This window comes from Phacochoerus africanus, chromosome 15 (assembly GCF_016906955.1).
Source record: "Phacochoerus africanus isolate WHEZ1 chromosome 15, ROS_Pafr_v1, whole genome shotgun sequence".
Classification (NCBI taxonomy): Eukaryota; Metazoa; Chordata; class Mammalia; order Artiodactyla; family Suidae; genus Phacochoerus; species Phacochoerus africanus.
The window spans coordinates 22,891,257-22,909,343 of NC_062558.1; the positions used below are offsets into that span (position 1 = coordinate 22,891,257).

At 48.9% G+C, this 18,087-nt stretch overlaps 1 protein-coding gene and 1 pseudogene across 1 annotated transcript in view; both read left to right on the top strand.

Moving 5' to 3' along the window:
- The window catches only part of POLE (DNA polymerase epsilon, catalytic subunit), a 54,354-nt gene that overhangs the window by 22,592 nt on the left and 13,675 nt on the right, over positions 1-18,087 (top strand). Inside the window, exons 22-32 of the mRNA XM_047761658.1 lie at positions 832-924; positions 1,167-1,311; positions 3,536-3,693; positions 4,338-4,533; positions 5,822-6,036; positions 9,934-10,036; positions 10,504-10,584; positions 10,696-10,818; positions 16,182-16,394; positions 16,639-16,848; positions 17,101-17,244. Of these exons, the coding sequence (XP_047617614.1) occupies positions 832-924; positions 1,167-1,311; positions 3,536-3,693; positions 4,338-4,533; positions 5,822-6,036; positions 9,934-10,036; positions 10,504-10,584; positions 10,696-10,818; positions 16,182-16,394; positions 16,639-16,848; positions 17,101-17,244 (1,681 nt within the window). The remainder of the gene's footprint in view (positions 1-831; positions 925-1,166; positions 1,312-3,535; positions 3,694-4,337; positions 4,534-5,821; positions 6,037-9,933; positions 10,037-10,503; positions 10,585-10,695; positions 10,819-16,181; positions 16,395-16,638; positions 16,849-17,100; positions 17,245-18,087) is intronic.
- LOC125116176 (tropomyosin alpha-3 chain-like) lies at positions 11,269-12,901 on the top strand (annotated as a pseudogene).

The following is an 18,087-nucleotide window of genomic DNA, read 5'->3' on the forward strand; positions in this document are numbered from 1 at the left end:
CATGTTTTGAACATCCTGGGCTGGAGACAGCAGTCTGGTACTTTCTGGCATGTGCTAATGAGGTGTGTAAAGCCTTCCAAAAAGTTGAGAAAGCTGGGAGTGGTGGGTCCTAAAGCTAAGCTGGAGACTGTTCCTGAGGTTGGGTGCCAAAGGGAGACGAGGCGAGGTGGGGCCTGAGTGTGTCTGTTGGACCAACGGCTAGGTGGGTGGGGGCTGAGGGAGAACAGGTCACTGAAGGTGAGGTCTGGCCAGGGCGGGGGACTGGGAGGGTCAACATGGGCACCTCTGGAGAAGGAGAAAGGTGGGGTTGAGGGAGGGTGGCTTTACTTATTGCTTTTTGATGGCAGAGAGGGAGGGGCTGAGAACTGGAACCTGAGCAGGATTCCCTGGGGTGGGGAGGGGCTGGCCTCAGGTCTGAGACCTGGTGTGAACAGCGAGCCTGGGCATCTGCAGGCTTGTGTTTTCCCTGAGAAGCCAGAGCATGCCTGTGGGGGTTGGGAGAACAGAGAAGGCCTGTGGGGAGGAGGCTTGTGGAGGACATGCCACCATCTGGGCTGGCATTAGCCATCCTGCTGATGAGGCCGAGGTCGTGAGCTATTGCAGTGGCAGCATGCTGCATCTTTCCAAAACTTTCCTGAGCTCAGCCTTGCACCTTGACATAGAAACAGAGGAGTGGCCTCGGCAGAGCTGAATTCTACTAGTTCTCCTTCAACACTTCACGTGTCCATTCTTGTCCCCTTCTTGTCATCGTTCTCTCCCTCCCCCAAAACTCCACCTCCTCTACTGACCTGCACCCCCCTCCCCCGCTCCGGCTGTCATTGTCCTTCCCAGGGCCCGCTGGTACTCCATGGAGATGGCCGGCATCGTCTGCTTCACGGGGGCCAACATTATCACCCAGGCGAGGGAACTGATTGAGCAGATCGGGTGAGTAGTGCACCCAGCTCAGCTGCTAGTTGGGGGACGGGCACGCCTGATAGGGAAGGCCGGATGTCGGGGGGTAGGGAAGAGCAAGTAGGTGAAGATGGAGGTGGAAATTGGCAGGTGTTTCATTTCATGGGTTCACAGGAGGAGCCCCATCCACTGTCAGGACTCCACATGGGGTTCTTGCTAAGGAGGCCACAGTCCAGCATCCATCCATCCAGCCTCACTTCTCTGTTTCTCTGAAGGAGGCCCTTAGAGCTGGACACAGATGGAATATGGTGCGTCCTGCCAAATAGCTTCCCTGAAAATTTTGTCATCAAGACGACCAGTGTGAAAAAGCCCAAAGTGACCATCTCCTACCCCGGGGCTATGTTAAACATCATGGTCAAGGTGAGCCTGGGTCTCCAGAGAGGGGCTACTGTTTGGGCTTGGGTTCCTAGTGCCACCACTCTGAGGCATTTGGGAAAGGGGACAGCACTGGCTCTCATACTGATGTACTCACCTTCCTGGTTTCAGACCACCCTGCCTCCACCATTCAGATTGGTTTTCTTTCTTTCTTTGTTTTTTAATGAATTAATTTTGTTTAGGGTAACACCTGCGGCATATGAAAGTTCCCAGGGTAGGGGCTGAATCGGAGTTGCAGCTGCTGGCTTTTGCTATAGCCACAGCAACGTGGCATCTGAGCCACCTCTGTAGATTGGTTTTCTGTAGGCTGAGCATCTGTCCATCCAGAAAATGCTGTGCTCCAGAGTTATCTGACTCTGGAATTCCTGCTGTGACTCAGCAGGTTAAGAACCCGACATAGTGTCTGTGAGGATGTGGGTTCGATTCCTGGCCTCGGCTTAGTGGGTTAAGGATCCAGCGTTGCATGGCTGTGTTGTAGCCGGCAGCTGCAGCTCCGATTCGACTTCTATGTGCTGCAGGTGCGGCCCTAAAAAGAAAAAAAAGTTACTTGAGTCTATATTCTCCCTCAGCGTTAAACCCAGACTTAGAGAATAATCTCACAAGTAGAAAAGAGAATGCCCATGTATCCTCAGCCTGCTTCCCTTAACGTTATGATCTTCTGTAAACCAGTATAATTGTCAGAACTAAGAAGTCACAATGGCTCAACACTCACTGTAACTAAACCACAGCTTTATTTGGATTTCCCAGTTTCTCCAGGACCTCAGGCTACTTTTGGTCTTCCTGTCTCTTTAGTCCCCTCCCGCCTGGCAGCCCCTTGGTCATTCGGCTCTGTTAAAACCAGGACACTGGTGATGAGTACCTGTTGAGTGTTTTGTTTACTACTCCTAGATTTGGGTTTGTCTGTTGCTCTTTGTTATTAGACTGAGATTATTTGGGGTTTGGGGAGAAAAGCCCCAGAGGTGATATGTCCTGAGTTGGTATTCTGTCAGGGCACGGTGTCAGAACCTGCACTTCTACTCCTGCTGGCTTCCCCGCTGCCATGTCGTGGGTGTGAATCAGTGAGTGTGAGAGTATTATCTGAGCCACCAGAGGAATCAGTAAATGCTGTGGAGGAAATACTTTTTTTTTTTCTTTTTTGACCACCCCAAGGCATAGAAAGCTCCCAGGCTAGGGATCAGATCCAAGCAGCAGTTACAACCTTCCCTGCAGCTACGGCAATGCCACATCCTTAATCCACTGTGCTGGGCCGGGGATCGAACCTGCTTCCTAGCACTCCAGAGATTGTGCTGATCCCTGTGTCACAGTAAGAATTCCTGGAGGAGATACTTTGTGGGTTTTTTTTTTCTTTTCTTTTTTTCTTTTTTTTTAGGCTCACACCAGCAGCATGTGGAAGTCAGCTCAAATCAGAGCTACAGCTGCCAGCCTATACCACAGCCACAGCAACTCTCTCGGGACCTGAGCTGCATCTGTGGCCTACACCACAACTCATGACAACACCGGATCCTTAACCCACTGAGTGAGGCCAGGGATTGAACCCATGTCCTGTTACTGCTGAGCCTCAACGGGAACTCCTGGAATGTGTTTTTATTTATTTATTTTTATTTTTAAATTATTTATTTTGTCTTTTTGCCATTTCTTGGACTGCTCCTGTGTCATATGGAGGTTCCCAGGCTAGGGGTCGAATTGGAGCAGTAACCGCCAGCCTACACCAGAGCTATAGCAACGCAGGATTCGAGCTGAGTCTGCCACCTACACCACAGCTCACGGCAACGCCGGGGATCGAACCCACAACCTCATGGTTCCTAGTTGGATTCGTTAACCACTGAGCCACGACGGGAACTCCTGGAATGCGTTTTAATTTACTTACTTTACAGGGTGTAGTTCTGTGGGTTCTGACCCTCACATATAGGCGTGAGTTTCCCTGGTGCTGCCCTTGGTTGTCCGCCTCTCTTCTCATGCCTGAACCCATCTCCCCAGCATGTTCATATGATGATTTTTACCTTTTCCAGAATGTCCAATGAATAGGAACATGTTGTGTAACCTTTTGGACCTAGCAGGAGGCACTTTGGCTGGTCTATGTTGGGGTGTGTCAGAACACTGATCCAGTTTTCTTGCCCAGCTTGCTGACCCTTCACCCTTGAGGGGGGTAGCTGGTCTTGTCCAGGTTGGGATGGTTACCAGTGAGGCTGCCCTCTCTGCACTCTTGCAGGAAGGCTTCACCAACCATCAGTACCAGGAGCTGGCTGAGCCTTCCTCTCTCACCTACGTCACCCGCTCAGAGAACAGCATCTTTTTTGAGGTTGACGGACCCTACCTTGCCATGATCCTGCCAGCCTCCAAGGAAGAAGGCAAGAAACTGAAGAAGAGGTAGGAATCCCACAGCCCTTATGCTCGAAAAAGGAAAGGGTGGGTTAGGTTTAATAGCTCCTCTAGAAAATGGACCAGGGCATAGGATGGGAACAGGACAGGTCTGCGGTTGGGCTTTTTTTTTTTTTTTTTTGTCTTTTTAGGGCTGTACCCACAGCATATAGAAGGTCTCAGGCTAGGGGTTGAATCCGAGATGCAGCTGCCAGCCTCTACCACAGCCATAGCAACGCCAGATCTGAGCTGCATCTGCAACCTCTGCCACAGCTCGTGGCAACACTGGATCCCTAACCCACTGAGCAAGGCTAGGGATTGAACCTGGATCCTCATGGATACTAGTTAGGTACTTAACTTGCTGAGTCACAATAGGAACTCTGGTTTGGGCTTTTTTGATTCGATTTCCAATGCTTTTATCAACACTGATACCACTAGCTCTGTCTCCACAGAGAACAATCTGGTTCTGCAGATTGCAGGCCCTGCAGTCACTTCTATTTTGGAGTAGCATAAACCTCCAGGGTGGAGAGATGTTTGCTGCTTGATGGATGCTAGCAGGGAGGGTGGGAAAGAGAAGGAGGAAGGCAGAGGACTGATGAGAAGCAGCTGGCATGCAGGCTTCTGTTCTCTGCCATGCCTGCCTGTGTCTCTAGGTATGCCGTATTCAACGAGGATGGGTCCCTGGCCGAGCTCAAGGGCTTCGAGGTCAAACGCCGAGGGGAGCTGCAGCTGATTAAAATCTTCCAGTCCTCGGTGTTCGAGGCCTTTCTCAAAGGCAACACACTGGAAGAGGTATACGGCTCTGTGGCCAAGGTGGCTGATTACTGGCTGGACGTGCTGTATAGCAAGGTAAGGGACCCAGGGTCCAAGGCGACAGATGAACTCAAAGCTAATTCTGATGAAATCCCACGACTTTATTAGTGCCAGGGCCTCTCAGAATTTCCTTCAGCTTCTGTATCCACTGATGGAGTTCTGTGAGGGAGACTGATAGGAGGATAATGGACAGATTGAAGCTGTTTATCCTCCTCAGACAGCCCCCTTGGACTCCTCATCACTGAAGAATGCTGCTGGCCCCTCAGCTGGTTCAGCTGTTGGCTAGCTGGCCACTTGTCTTTTCTTTTTTCCCTCTTGGTTCCTCCTCTCTCATCTTTTTCTTCCTTTTAGTAGAAAAATCACCAATTAATCTGCCTTTCCTCTTTTATTGCAGTCTTAGTGCTAATAGCTCAATAAATATTTCTTATTTTCTGCACAGTTGTTTGGGGTTTTTTTTTTTGTTTTTGTCTTTTTTTTTTTTTTTTTTAAGGCCATACCTGCAGCATATGGGGGTTTCTAGGGTAGAGGTCTAATAGGACCTGCAGCTGCCAGCCTACACCATAGCAACGTAGGATCTGAGCCGCATCTGCGACGTACATCATAGCTCTGTAACCAACTGAGCGAGGCCAGGGATCGAACTTATGTCCTCATGGATACTTCAAATTTGTTTCTGCTGAAACTCGATGGGAACTCCTGCACGGTTTAATAACATAAAAATTGGAAAAAAAAAAGGTGGGGGGGAGTTCCCGTCATGGCTCTGTGGTTAACAAATCTGACTAGTATCCATGAGGACACAAATTCGATCCCTGGCCTTGCTCAGTGGGTTAAGGATCTGGCGTTGCCATAAGCTGTGGTGTAGGTCGAAGACGTGGCTCAGATCCTACGTTGCTGTGGCTATGGCATAGACCGGCAGCTACAGCTCCAATTTGACCCCTAGCCTGGAAACCTCCTTATGCCGCGGGTGTGGCCTTAAAAAGCAAAAAAAAAAAAAAAAATTGGATTTCCCTTGTGCAGCAGGTTAAGGATCCAGCATTGCCACTGCAGTGACTTCAGCCACTGTTGTGGTGTGAGTTCAGTCTCTGGACTTTGAACTTCCACATGTTGTGGGTGTAAACCCCCCCCCCACTCAAAAAACATAAAAGTTAAGGCTTTGTTGTGGTTTTTGTGTTGCTGCACCCTGGCACAAGACAGCCCTGTTACACTACTGCCCTCAGCTCCTCAGGTTGGAGGAACGCAGGACTTTAATGGAGGAAAGCCTTGGGAGAGCTGAGTGTGGTATTCCTTTCCTTCTGCGTGACGTTTTGCCCACTGCCTCTTTCTCCAGGCAGCTAACATGCCCGATTCTGAGCTGTTCGAGCTGATCTCTGAGAACCGTTCCATGTCTCGGAAGCTGGAAGATTACGGGGAGCAAAAGTCTACGTCCATCAGCACGGCCAAACGCCTGGCGGAGTTCCTGGGGGATCAGATGGTGAAGGATGCAGGGCTGAGCTGCCGCTACATTATCTCCCGGAAGCCCGAGGGGTCTCCAGTCACAGAGAGGTGAGGCTTTCCGGGATTAAAGGAGGAATTCCATAAGGGGCTGGGAAACTCATGCTGCTATGGAACCTCTGTACCTCCTTAGAGGTACAGCTCCTGAAACAGTGCAGGGATGGTCAGGACCTGAAAGAGGCAGGAACTGGGCTGTGGACCCCTGCAGATCAGATGACACGAAGGCTTGCTGGAGCCCCACTGGGCCCCCTGGGAGTGGGGATGTCTTGGAGGGTCTGCTATGAGGGGCCCATCACGAGTCCAGTTCAGGTGTAGACCAGGGCTCCAGATCACTCACACCCTCGAGGAGAGAGACACCAGCTTGGCTGGAGAGGTTGCACTGGGGAGTCTCACAGAATGCTCCAGCATCTGAGGCTTCTTTGCACCACCAGTGACATGCCTCCCAACCCCCTTTACGACAGAAGGAAATGTGCTCCAGCTTCTGGAACTTTTCAAGAGCAACGGCAAAGCTGCCATCAAATAGCAGCTTCCAGGCCTGATTCTGGAAACTCCAGGGTCCCTAGGACAGTTGTGTCACCAGTGCTCCTTCGGCCATTTGAGTGTTGCATGGGCTTCATGAATGAAAGAGGAAAGTACAGTGTATCAAAGCCACAGTCTTTCCCATTGATGGTGCTTAGAATGAAAGAACTCACACCTGCCTGTGAGTGTGTGACTGTGGCAGAGCTTCCTGCCAAGAACTCAAGGACTAGAGTGGCCTGTGGGCAAACGCAGGAAAGTAGTACTAAATTCCATCAAGAGAAACTCAAAGACAGCCTCGGCAGTGGTGCACTATTCTTGTAAATAGGGTCTTGCTGCTCCTCCGGTGAGGTGGCCCTGCGACTTGCTGTGACCAGTAGAATATGGCAGAAGTAACATGCAATTGCTGAGCTCTGGTCCCAAAAGGCCTTGCAGTTCTGCTCTTGCCCTCTTCTCTTGCTGCCTGGCATGGCCAAGAGATGGTGGGCAGAAGGAGTTCCAGGCCAGGAAGCCTGAGAGCTCAAGTGTGGGAGGCCCAGCTGACAGCACCAACTGCCATGCCCATAAGGGAGGCCACTGCAGCTATACCAGTGACTTGCAGAGATCACCCAAATTATAGACTCCTAAACAAGAAACGGTTATTGGTTATTGTTTTAACCCAATGTTCATAATACAGCAGTAAATAACTGTAGAGCCTGAAACTTCAGTAATCAGTGTCCTTACCTATGCTAGAAAGGCTTGAAGAAAGAAGTCAATGAAACACATCAAAAGTTTTTCTTAAAAAGAGTCATAACAGGAGTTCCCGTCGTGGCGCAGTGGTTAACGAATCCGACTAGGAACCATGAGGTTGCGGGTTCTGTCCCCTGCCCTTGCTCAGTGGGTTAACGATCCAGCATTGCCGTGAGCTGTGGTGTAGGTTGCAGACGCGGCTCGGATCCCGCGTTGCCGTGGCTCTGGCATAGGCCGGTGGCTACAGCTCCGATTCGACCCCTAGCCTGGGAACCTTCATATGCCGCGGAAGCGGCCCAAAGAAATAGCAAAAAGACCAAAAAAAAAAAAAAAAGCCTTAAAAAAAAGAGTCATAACAAGGAGTTCCCGTTGTGGCGCAGTGGTTAACGAATCCAACTAGGAACCACGGGGTTGTGTGTTCGATCCCTGGCCTCGCTCAGTGGGTTAAGGATCCGGTGTTGCCGTGAGCTGTGGTGTAGGTCGCAGACACGGCTCGGATCCCACGTTGCTGTGGCTCTGGCATAGGCTGGGGGCTACAGCTCCGATTCGACCCCTAGCCTGGGAACCTCCATATGCCGTAGGAGCGGCTCTAGAAAAAGGCAAAAAGAAAAAAAAAGAAAAGTCATAACAAAAAGAAGGAATTTGATGTGAGGCTAAAATAGATGATAGAGTAAAATAAAGAATTCCTATATGTCAGAGTTCCCATTGTGGTGCAGCGGTAATGAACCCCAACTAGTATCCATGAGGATTCGGGTTCAATCCCTGGCCTCACTCAGTGGGTTAAAGGATCTGGCATTGCCAGGAGCTATGGTGTAGGTTGCAGATTCAACTTGGATCCCGAGTTCTGTGGCTGTGGTGTAGGCCAGCAGCTGTGGCTCCAATTTGACCCCTAGCCTGGGACCTTCCTAATGCTGCAGGTGTGGCCCTAAAAAAGACAAAAAAGAAAAAAAAAAAGAATTCCTATATGTCAGTAAGAAAAAGGCAAACAACCAAAAGAACAAGTGGGCAACAGATATGAATGGGCAGTTCAAAAATGAAGAAATCGATGGCTGGCACATGCAGAGATGTTCAGACTCATAGTAATCAAGAAATGCAGATTTTAAAAATGCCTCTTGGTTGGAAATGAAGAGTCTGATGATACCAGCTGTTGGTGACCATGGAGACTAGCGCTCACACAGTGTGTGTGGGAGTGTGGATGACAATCACTTTGGAGAGAAACCAACAGTGCATGATGGAGTAACAGACCCCCAGTTTACCCCCGTAGCTGAACACGTCAGTGAACCTGCCCCCACTTAGCTTCCCGTGTGTGTTTACATGGTGTTTAAAAGCAAAGTCTAGGAACGCAAAAGTGTCCATCAGCCAGAAAATGGAGAAGTGTATTTCTTATGCAATAAAATGGTCTTCAGGTGTTGGGATGATTGAATCAAGGCTGTCACTACACTGATAGAGCTTGAAACATTTGAACAGGAAAGGCAGACTGCAGGACAACACACAGAGTGCACTTCCATCTGTTGAAGTTTACACACATGGGACATGCACACATAACTGCTGTAAAAGCATGCCTGGATTGATAAACACCAAGATAAAGACTGTTTACTTCTGTATGAGGAAGGTCAGGGGAGCTGCACAGAGGACTTCATCCTTATTTTTACTTTTTCATCCATGATATAAAAATGACAGTGCCAGTTTGAGAGCCCTGGATGGTGGGTGCCCAGGTGTCTTTCTAAGTTTCTTCATAACTTCGTGATAACAAATACTGCCTCTAGTGAAGGAAAGGAGTAGTGACAGTTGCCTTATTGTTTTGCTAGTGATGTGAAAACTGGCTTCATCTTTCAGGAGAGCAGGTGGACTCTCTGTATTTTACTTAATGAATAACATGTTTTTAATGTTTTATTATATGCATGCTCATGAATATATAATTTATGTAAGGATGTTTGTAACAGCTCTGTAAACAGTGGCCAAATACAACAGACCAGATGGCCAATGGTGAGGGGGGGGGTGTTAAACCATGATATTTTAATATGGTGATGTATTATGTAATTTTTTTTTTTTTTTTTGTCTTTGTGCTATTTCTTTGGGCTGCTCCCGCGGCATATGAAGATTCCCAGGCTAGGGGTCTAATCGGAGCTGTAGCCACTGGCCTACACCAGAGCCACAGCAACGCAGGATCCGAGCCATGTCTGCAACCTACACCACAGCTCATGGCAACGCCGGATCGTTAACCCACTGAGCAAGGGCAGGGACCGAACCCGCAACCTCATGGTTCCTAGTCGGATTCGTTAACCACTGCGCCATGACAGGAACTCCAATTATTATGTAATTATTAAGTATGATAAATGTCAGATGTAGGTACAGTTTATTATACAAAATAACTACATTCAATAAAAACATAGGTTACAGGAGTTTCCATTGTGGCTGTGCAGTAATGAACCTGACTAGTATCCGTGAGGACTCGGGTTTGATCCCTGGCCTTGCTCAGCATGTTAGGGATCCGGTGTTGCTGTGGCTGTGGCTGGCAGCTGCAGCTCTGATTTGACCACTAGCCTGGGAACTTCCATATGCCACCTAAAAAGACAAAAAAAAAAAAAATAGGTCATAAAGTAGGTTGTAAGTACTTATTTCACATAAAATACTTAGTATCAACACTATGATTGGATTTAGGGAGATTTTCACATTTGTGAGTTTGTGTCTCTTCTTACCCAGGGCCATTCCACTCGCCATTTTCCAGGCAGAGCCCACCGTGAGGAAGCACTTTCTCCGGAAATGGCTTAAGAGTTCTTCCCTTCAAGACTTTGATATTCGGACAGTGAGTGCTGGTTTTTTTGTTTTTCCTGCTCCCAGAAGTTTCGAAGGAAAACTCAACAGGGCAGAGTATCCCTGACTTAGGTCACCTTTTTTGTATCCATACTTCACTCTTAATTTCCTCCTTTCTGTTACGTAAAAAATGAAGGAAATAGTTGTACACCTTAGGGCAAAACTGGAGACACTAGGTGCCAGCGAGGCCCTTGCCCTGTGCTCTTGGATGGACTAAAGCTTGGGGTCTGGCCCAGGGTTCTAAGTGCTGGCCTGCCCACCTCTGATCCTGGAAGGATCATTTACCCTCTCCACCTCAGCTTCCTCCTCTGAAACAGGCGCCTGTTGGCATAGAATTTCTAAGAGGGTTAAGTAAGACACATGAAGGCTTATTCAGCACAGTGCGTTGCAGAGTGAAGCACGCTGCTGCTGCTTGTCTCTCACGCGCACCCTGTTGGTGCTGGCCTCCTGCACACTCAGATCCTGGACTGGGACTACTACATCGAGCGGCTGGGGAGCGCCATCCAGAAGATCATCACAATCCCTGCGGCTCTGCAGCAGGTGAGCTGGAGAGCCAGTGGGTACAGGGCCCAGTGTGATGTAAAAGCCGCAGAAACCTGGGCCAGGCCCAGACTAGCTATCAGACAAGTGATAAGTGTCCCCTTCATGCAGGTGAAGAACCCAGTACCACGTGTCAAACACCCTGACTGGCTGCACAAAAAACTGCTGGAGAAGAATGATGTCTACAAGCAAAAGAAGATCAGTGAGCTCTTCATCCTGGAGGGCAAGAGACAGGTGAGGGGGCCTGGCCCAGGATAGCAGAGGTGACAGCTGAGGCTGGGTAGGACCGCTGGGGCACACAGAGCCTCCATGATTTTGGAGGCTTCCATTCAAGCATATGGAATGTTTTTCTTTTTTGTTTTCTTTCTCTCTCTCTCTTTTTTTTTTTTGTCTTTTTTAGGGCCTCACTTGTAGCATATGGGAGTTCCCAGGCTAGCTGGCGAATCGGAGCTCTAGTTGGCCTACACCACAGCCACAGCAACGCCAGATCTGAGCCACATCTGCGACCTACACCACAGCTCTTGGCATCGCCGGATCCTTAACCCACGAGGAGCAAGGCCAGGGATTGAACTCGTATCCTCGTGGATACGAGAGCCACAACTGGAACTCCATGGAATTTTAATACATCTTTCTCAATTTTTGGAGCAACCAGTCCAAAAACTAGTAAAAATATGCAAGGTTGGAATGACACAGTTGCTAACTAGATTTAGTTAATAGAACCTTGTACTCAGATAATACACCTTCTTTTCAAGAACACCTAAACATAAGACCAGGCAAAAAATAAATAAGTGGGAGTTCCCGTCGTGGAGCAGCGGAAATGAATCCAACTGGGAACCATGAGGTTGTGGGTTCGATCCCTGGCTTCGCTCAGTTGGTTAAGGATCCGGAGTTGCCGTGAGCTGTGGTGTGGGTCACAGATGTGGCTCAGATCTGACATTCCTGTGGCTGTGGCATAGGCCAGCAGCTGTAGCTCTGATTCGACCCCTAGCCTGGAAACTTTCATATGCTGCAGGTGTAGCCCTAAAAAGACAAAAAAAAAAAGTGATGACGATGGAAATTAGAAATGAATTACTGAATGAAAATACTATCAGAGGAGTTCCCATTGTGGAGCAATGGAAATGAATCTGACTAGCATCCATGAGGATGCAGGTTCGATCCCTGGCCTCGCTCAGTGGGTTAAGGATCCGGCATTGCCGTGAGCTGTGGTGTAGGTCGCAGATGCGGCTCAGATCTGACGTGGCTGTGGCTGTGGCTGTGGTGTAGGCTGGAAGCTGTAGCTCTGATTCGACCCCTAGCCTGGGAATCTCCATATGCCGTGGGTGCAGCCCTAAAAAGCAAAAAAAAAAAAAAAAAAAGAAAATACCATCAAAATTTGTAGGAGGCAGCTAAAGAGTTTTTATATGTAACTTAACTATTTAATTGCATATAGTAGAAAAGAAAAACCAACAGAAAGTTAAGTGAGCTAAGCTTCCAGTTGAGGAACTGGAGAACAGCAGTAAACCAAGAAAGTAGAAAAGGCTACAGCACCATGTGGAGGAGGCAGGAACTCAAGCTCAAGCAGGAGCTGGGTGGGCACCTTGGCCAGAATCACCACCATCAAGGCAGTGAAGCTCGAGAACCAGGTTCTATAGCAGCAGGTCGATGATGCAGAGGAGAGGTCTAAGTGCCTCCAGCAGGAAGTGGAGGGAGAAGGGCGGGCCTGGGAACGGGCTGAGGCTGAGGTGGCCTCCTTGAACTGTAGGATCCAGCTGGTTGGAGAGGAGCTGGATCGTGCTCAAGAGCACCTGGCCACTGCCCTACAAAAGCTGGAGGAAGCCAAGATAGCTGCTGATGAGAACGAGAGAGGTATGAAAGTTATTGAAAACTGAGCCTTAAAAGAGGAGGAAAAAATGAAACTCCAGGAAATCCAACTCAAGCTAAGCACATTGCAGAAGAGGCGTTATAGGAAGTATAAAGAGGTGGCTTGGGAGTTGGTGATTATTGAGGGAGACTTGGAACGCACAGAGGAGTGAGCTGAGCTGGCAGAGTCCCGTTGCCAAGAGGTAATCAGTCTGAGCAGATCAGACTGATGGACCAGAATCTGAAGTGTCTGAGTACTGCTGAAGAAAAGCGCTCTCAAAAAAAAGACAAATCTGAGGAAGAGATAAAAATTCTTACTGAAAGACTCAAGGAGGCAGAGACCTGTGCTGAGTTTGCTGAGAAATCAGTAGCCAAGCTGGAAAAAACAGTTGATGATTTGGAATATAAACTGAAATGCACCAAGGAGGAGCACTTCTGTACACAACGGATGCTGGACCAGACTGTTTGCCCTGAATGAGATGTAGAGCATCCCAGGCCTGCCCTGCCGCTGCTCCTTCCTCTGACCCTGACCCTGCCTGAGGCCAGCCTGCCCGAAGCTGACCTTTAAACTGAGGGCTGATCTTTAATTGGAAGGCTGCTTTCTCCTTTCACCACCTCTCCCACCCCCACCCCCACCCCTTTGCCCTTTTCACCAAACTGTCTCTGCCTCTCCTGAGAGATTCCGGTTGGGCTAGAGGCTGAGCTCCTTTGGGAACAACATTTAATGGAACGTGAGCACAATGCAAAGTGTCTTTGAAGCATGCTATGATGTCACATTTTGTAATTACCTTTTTTGTTGTTGATGTAGCAACCATTTGTAAAAAACATTCCAGATAATTCCACAAGTTTGAAGCAGCAGTCTAATCCCTTTCTCACTTTTGGAAGGTAACTTTTCAGCTTAATGCGTATTGCCCTCTCTATAGAGGAAGGATAATGGTATGGGCCTCCCTTACTGAGAGCCAAACAGCCCAGAGAAAGACTTCATTATGGGAAACCTCATTGCTCTGTAAAAAGTACCCACCAAGGAGTTCCTGTCGCGGCTCAGTGGTTGACGAATCTGACTCGGAACCATGAGGTTGCAGGTTTGATCCCTGGCCTCGCTCAGTGGGTTAAGGATCCGGCATTGCTGTGAGCTGTGGTGTAGGTCGAAGACGAGGCTCAGATCTGGTGCTGCTGTGGCTCTGGCATAGGTTGGCAGCTGCAGCTCCAACTAGACCCGTAGCCTGGGAATCTCCATATGCCATAGGTGCAGCCCTAAAAAGACAAAAAAAAAAAGTACCCACCAAACTGGAAAGGTGATTCCAGGGGTTAGCCAAAAAAAAAAAAAAGTGCTGTTCAGGTTTTCAGCTTCACAGTATCTTTGGGCCACTTTACTTTTGTTTTTCATCAGAAGTGACCAAACAAATTAAGATGATGAGACCAAATCCTCTATCCTGTTTCCAGATGCTCAGAGAATGGATCATGTGCCCCTATGTCGAGGTGACCACTTATTTGCCCTCCTCTCTCCTTGAAAGAAAGAAAATTATGTTTTGCCACTGATTTCGCCCTATGAAACTCATCTTATCACCCTTTTCTGGGTCTAAGCTGCTGTCTCTTATAAAAGTGCCATCTCATTGTGCTTTGTGTCAGTTAGTGCTAGAAAAATCCTGAAAGGCTTATGTACAAAACTTTTTGAATTTTATATTATTTTGAAACTTCGCTTCTTTGGGGTTGGGGCACACTAGTCACCCCATCTGGCTGTGAGCTCTCTACAGTCTGAGCTGGCAGTGTGTTGAGCATTTAAAATTTCTTTCCCTACACAATTCTGCCCACCGCCCCCACCTTTGGTGAGGGATGTTAGGTGTGCATCCTGTAGCTTAATTGGCTTAAAATGTACTCTTCTTTGTGGTCTCTTTGGGGGCCAATTGGGAGAATGAAAAACCAATAATGTAACTGTTTTCATAGTCCCTCCAAAAAAAAGAAAAAAGAAAGTAGAAAGAAAGGAGTTAAAATGGCAAGAGCAGCAATGAATGAAGCAAACAGTAAAACCAAAACCTTGGTCTTTGAGAAAACTTATGAAATAGACAGATGTTTGTCAAGATAGAAATTTTGGCTCTTGTTTTTTTTTTTTTTTTTTTGTTGTTGTTGTTTGTCTTTTTGCCATTTTTCTTGGGCCGCTCCTGTGGCATAAGGAGATTCCCAGGCTAGGGGTCGAATCGGAGCTGTAGCCGCTGGCCTACGTCAGAGCCACAGCCATGCGGGATCCGAGCTGCGTCTGCAACCTACACCACAGCTCATGGCAACACCGGATCCTTAACCCACTGAGCAAGGCCAGGGATCGAACCCGCAACCTCATGGTTCCTAGTCAGATTCGTCAACCACTGAGCCACGACGGGAACTCCTGGCTTTTGTTTTAATGAAAACAGATTATCATTGCAGATATAGGAAAGCCTAAAAAATTATATAAAGAATTACCTTACCTAAACAATTGAAAAACTTAGGTGGAATGAACAGTATCCTTAAAAAGAATTATTCAAACTGACCTAAGAAGAAATAGAAAAATTGAATTGAATTATAACCATTAAAAAAATTGAACTTTGGAGTTCCCATTGTGGCTCAGTCATAGCAAACCCAACCAGTATCCATGAGGATCTGAGTTCGATCTCTGGCCTCGCTCAGTGAGTTAGGGATCTGGCATTGCTGTGAGCTGTGGTACAGGTCGAAGACGTGGCTCAGATCCTGCGTTGTTGTGGCTGTGGTGTGGGCTGGCAGCTACAGCTCCAATTGGACCCCTGGCCTGGGAACTTCCATGTGCCGCAGGTTCAGCCCTAAAAAAAAAAAGCAAGCTGCAGTAGAATGTGCAGCATGTGCCTCTACTTTTTTTTTTTTTTTTTTTTTTTTTGCCATTTCTTGGGCCACTCCCGTGGCACATGGAGGTTCCCAGGCTAGGGGTCTAATCAGAGCTGTAGCCACCAGCCACAGCCACAGCCACAGCCACAACAACTTGGGATCCGAGCCAAGTCTGCAAGCTACACCATAGCTCACAGCCTAAAGCAATGGTATTTGTTTATGGATATGGAGTAAAAGTACGAAATGTATGGGGAGTGGTAGGCCCTGTGCCTGGGGAACTGGCAGGGAGAATGGAGGGGCCCTTTACCTATGCTTTACAATATTTTATTTACTTATTAATTTATTTTGTCTTTTTAGGGCTGCACCCTTGGCATATGGAGGTTCCTAGGCTAGAGGTCGAATCAGAGCTACAACCACTGGCATACACCATAGGCACAGCAACTCCGGATCTTTAACCAACTGAGGGAGGCCAGGGATCAAACCTGCATCCTCATGAATACTAGTCAGATTCATTTCCACTGGGCTATGACAGGAACGCCAATATTTTATTTCTTAAGAAAAGGAGAAAGTTCTGGAGCAAACACAGAAAAATGTAAACATTTGCTTCATAATGGTTGTACCTGAGTGACATTTTCTTTCTGACCTTTTCACTATTAAAAGTTTAAAAGTAGATTAGTCTGGGAGTTCCCTGGTGGCCTAGTAAAGGGTCTGACCTTGTCACTGTTATGGTGCAGGTTGAACCCCTGGCCTGGGAACTTCTGCTTGCCACAGGTACAGCCCCCAAAAAACAAACTTAAAAATAGTCTGGAAATGAATGTTTGCATACAAGTACTTTATCTTATTCAGAGGATGCACTTATGATGGATTTCCAGAAGTGGAATTTATTGAGAGGGATCTTGCTGTTTTAAGGCTCCTTTGGGTCTTTGCAGGTAGGCGTGGCCCAGGCTTCAGAAGGGGCCCCGAGCTGCAGCACTCCCGACATGGAGGACCTGGGCCTCTCAAGGCCGCTCCACTCAGGGGTTCCTGTTGCCACCAAGAGGAGGCGCATCCTCTGGGAGAGCCAGGAGGAGTCGCAGGACCTGGAGCTGATGGTGCCCTGGCAGGAGATCTTGGGGCAGCCTCCAGCACTCGGGACCACCCAGGTGAGAAGGCTTGGGGAGTCTGGTGTGGGGTGGAGGAGGGAGTGGGGACCCTGGTCAGGCCTGGGTCACAACAAGCTGTCTCCCTGTGGGGCCCACCGAGTAGAGATGGGTGGCGAGATGAGCCCAGGTCTTACCAGAGCAGCTGGGAGGTGTGCTTGCTGCAGAAGGATGTTTCTGTTTTCCCGAGTGCTCGGTTGAATTTCCCGTCTTCTTCTCCTCCTGACCTGTTCTGCTCCTGTCCCAGGAAGAGTGGTTGGTATGGCTCCGGTTTCACAAGAAGAAATGGCAGCTGCAGGCTCGTCAGCGCCTTGCTCACAGGAAGAGGCGGCGTCTGGAGGTGGCAGAGGGTGTGCCACGGCCTGGAGCCATCCGAGAGGGACCCTCTACAGGGCTAGGGGGCTTTTTCCGAAGAACTGCTCGCAGCATTCTGGACCTCCCATGGCAGATCGTTCAGGTGTGGACGGGGGTCAGTGGTGGGTGGGACACCCTGAAGGTCAGGAGCACAGCTGACAGAAGGGGTATCTGGTCAGCTCACCATCCTGGGGGCCAGGGCCAGAAGGAGTAGGAAGGGCAGGCCTTTACCTTTGTGTCTCTGTGAGGGGCTGGCGCTGGAGGCCACTTGGGAAGCAACCTGCCCTTGGGAGTTGAGTGCTTTCTGTGACAAGGCGAGACCTGCATGACTGTACAGTCTGTGTTTCCCCTTCAGATCAGTGAGACCAGCCAGGCTGGCTTGTTCAGACTGTGGGCTGTCATCAGCAGTGACCTGTATTGCATCAAGCTGAACATTCCCCGGGTCTTCTACGTGAACCAGCGGGTGGCCAAGGCGGAGGAGAGCCCTTCTTATCGGAAGGTATGGTCTGGGGGGGGGGGGGGCGGGGGTACGACAGCTGGTGTTGCTGGTCATTGAGGTCAGCTGCCTGTGCAGCCTCTGAAGTTGTCTCCGATGGCGGAGGCCACATAAAGACTTGGGCTTTGTAGATATAAAGACCTGGTGAGCTTGGTGACCTTGAGCGAGGTGTTCTGGAGCCTCCATCTCCTGAGAACCTTCTTAGGATGCCATAAAAGTTAATTAGGGGAGTTCCTGTTGTGGCTCAGCTGTAACAAACATGACTAGTATCCACAAGAAAGTGAGTTCTGTCCTCAGCCTTGCTCAGTGGGTTGAGGATCTGGTGTTGCCATGAGCTGTGGTGTAGGTTGCAGACTCAGTTCGGATCTGGTGTTGCTGGGGCTGTGGTGTAGGCCAGTGGCTGCAGCTCTGATTTGACCCCTAGCCTGGGAACTTCCACATGTTGTAGGTGTGGCCTTAAAAAGACAAAAAAAAAGTGTAAGATTCAGTGGCTTTTAGCATATTGAGTTATGTAGCCATTCCACAGTCACTCTTAGGTCATTTTTATCACCCCCAAAAGAAATCCGGGCCCCTTAGCAGTCTTTCCCGTCTCCTGGCCCTCAGGAAGCACTGGTCCACGTTCTATCTCCAGGTGGTGGGTTGGGACATGTCACATACATGGAACCCTTCAGTACGTGGTCCTCCTCACAGCTGTGGTATCCTCGGGGCCTCCCTATGGTCTCTGTCCCAGCTCCCAGTGAGCCCTACCCCGAGCTTGTTTACCGAGCAAATGAGCACATTTCTTGGTTGGTGCCAGGAATCACTTAAGTTGACATCTAGTTGAGATCAGACTTGGATGTTTGGGTG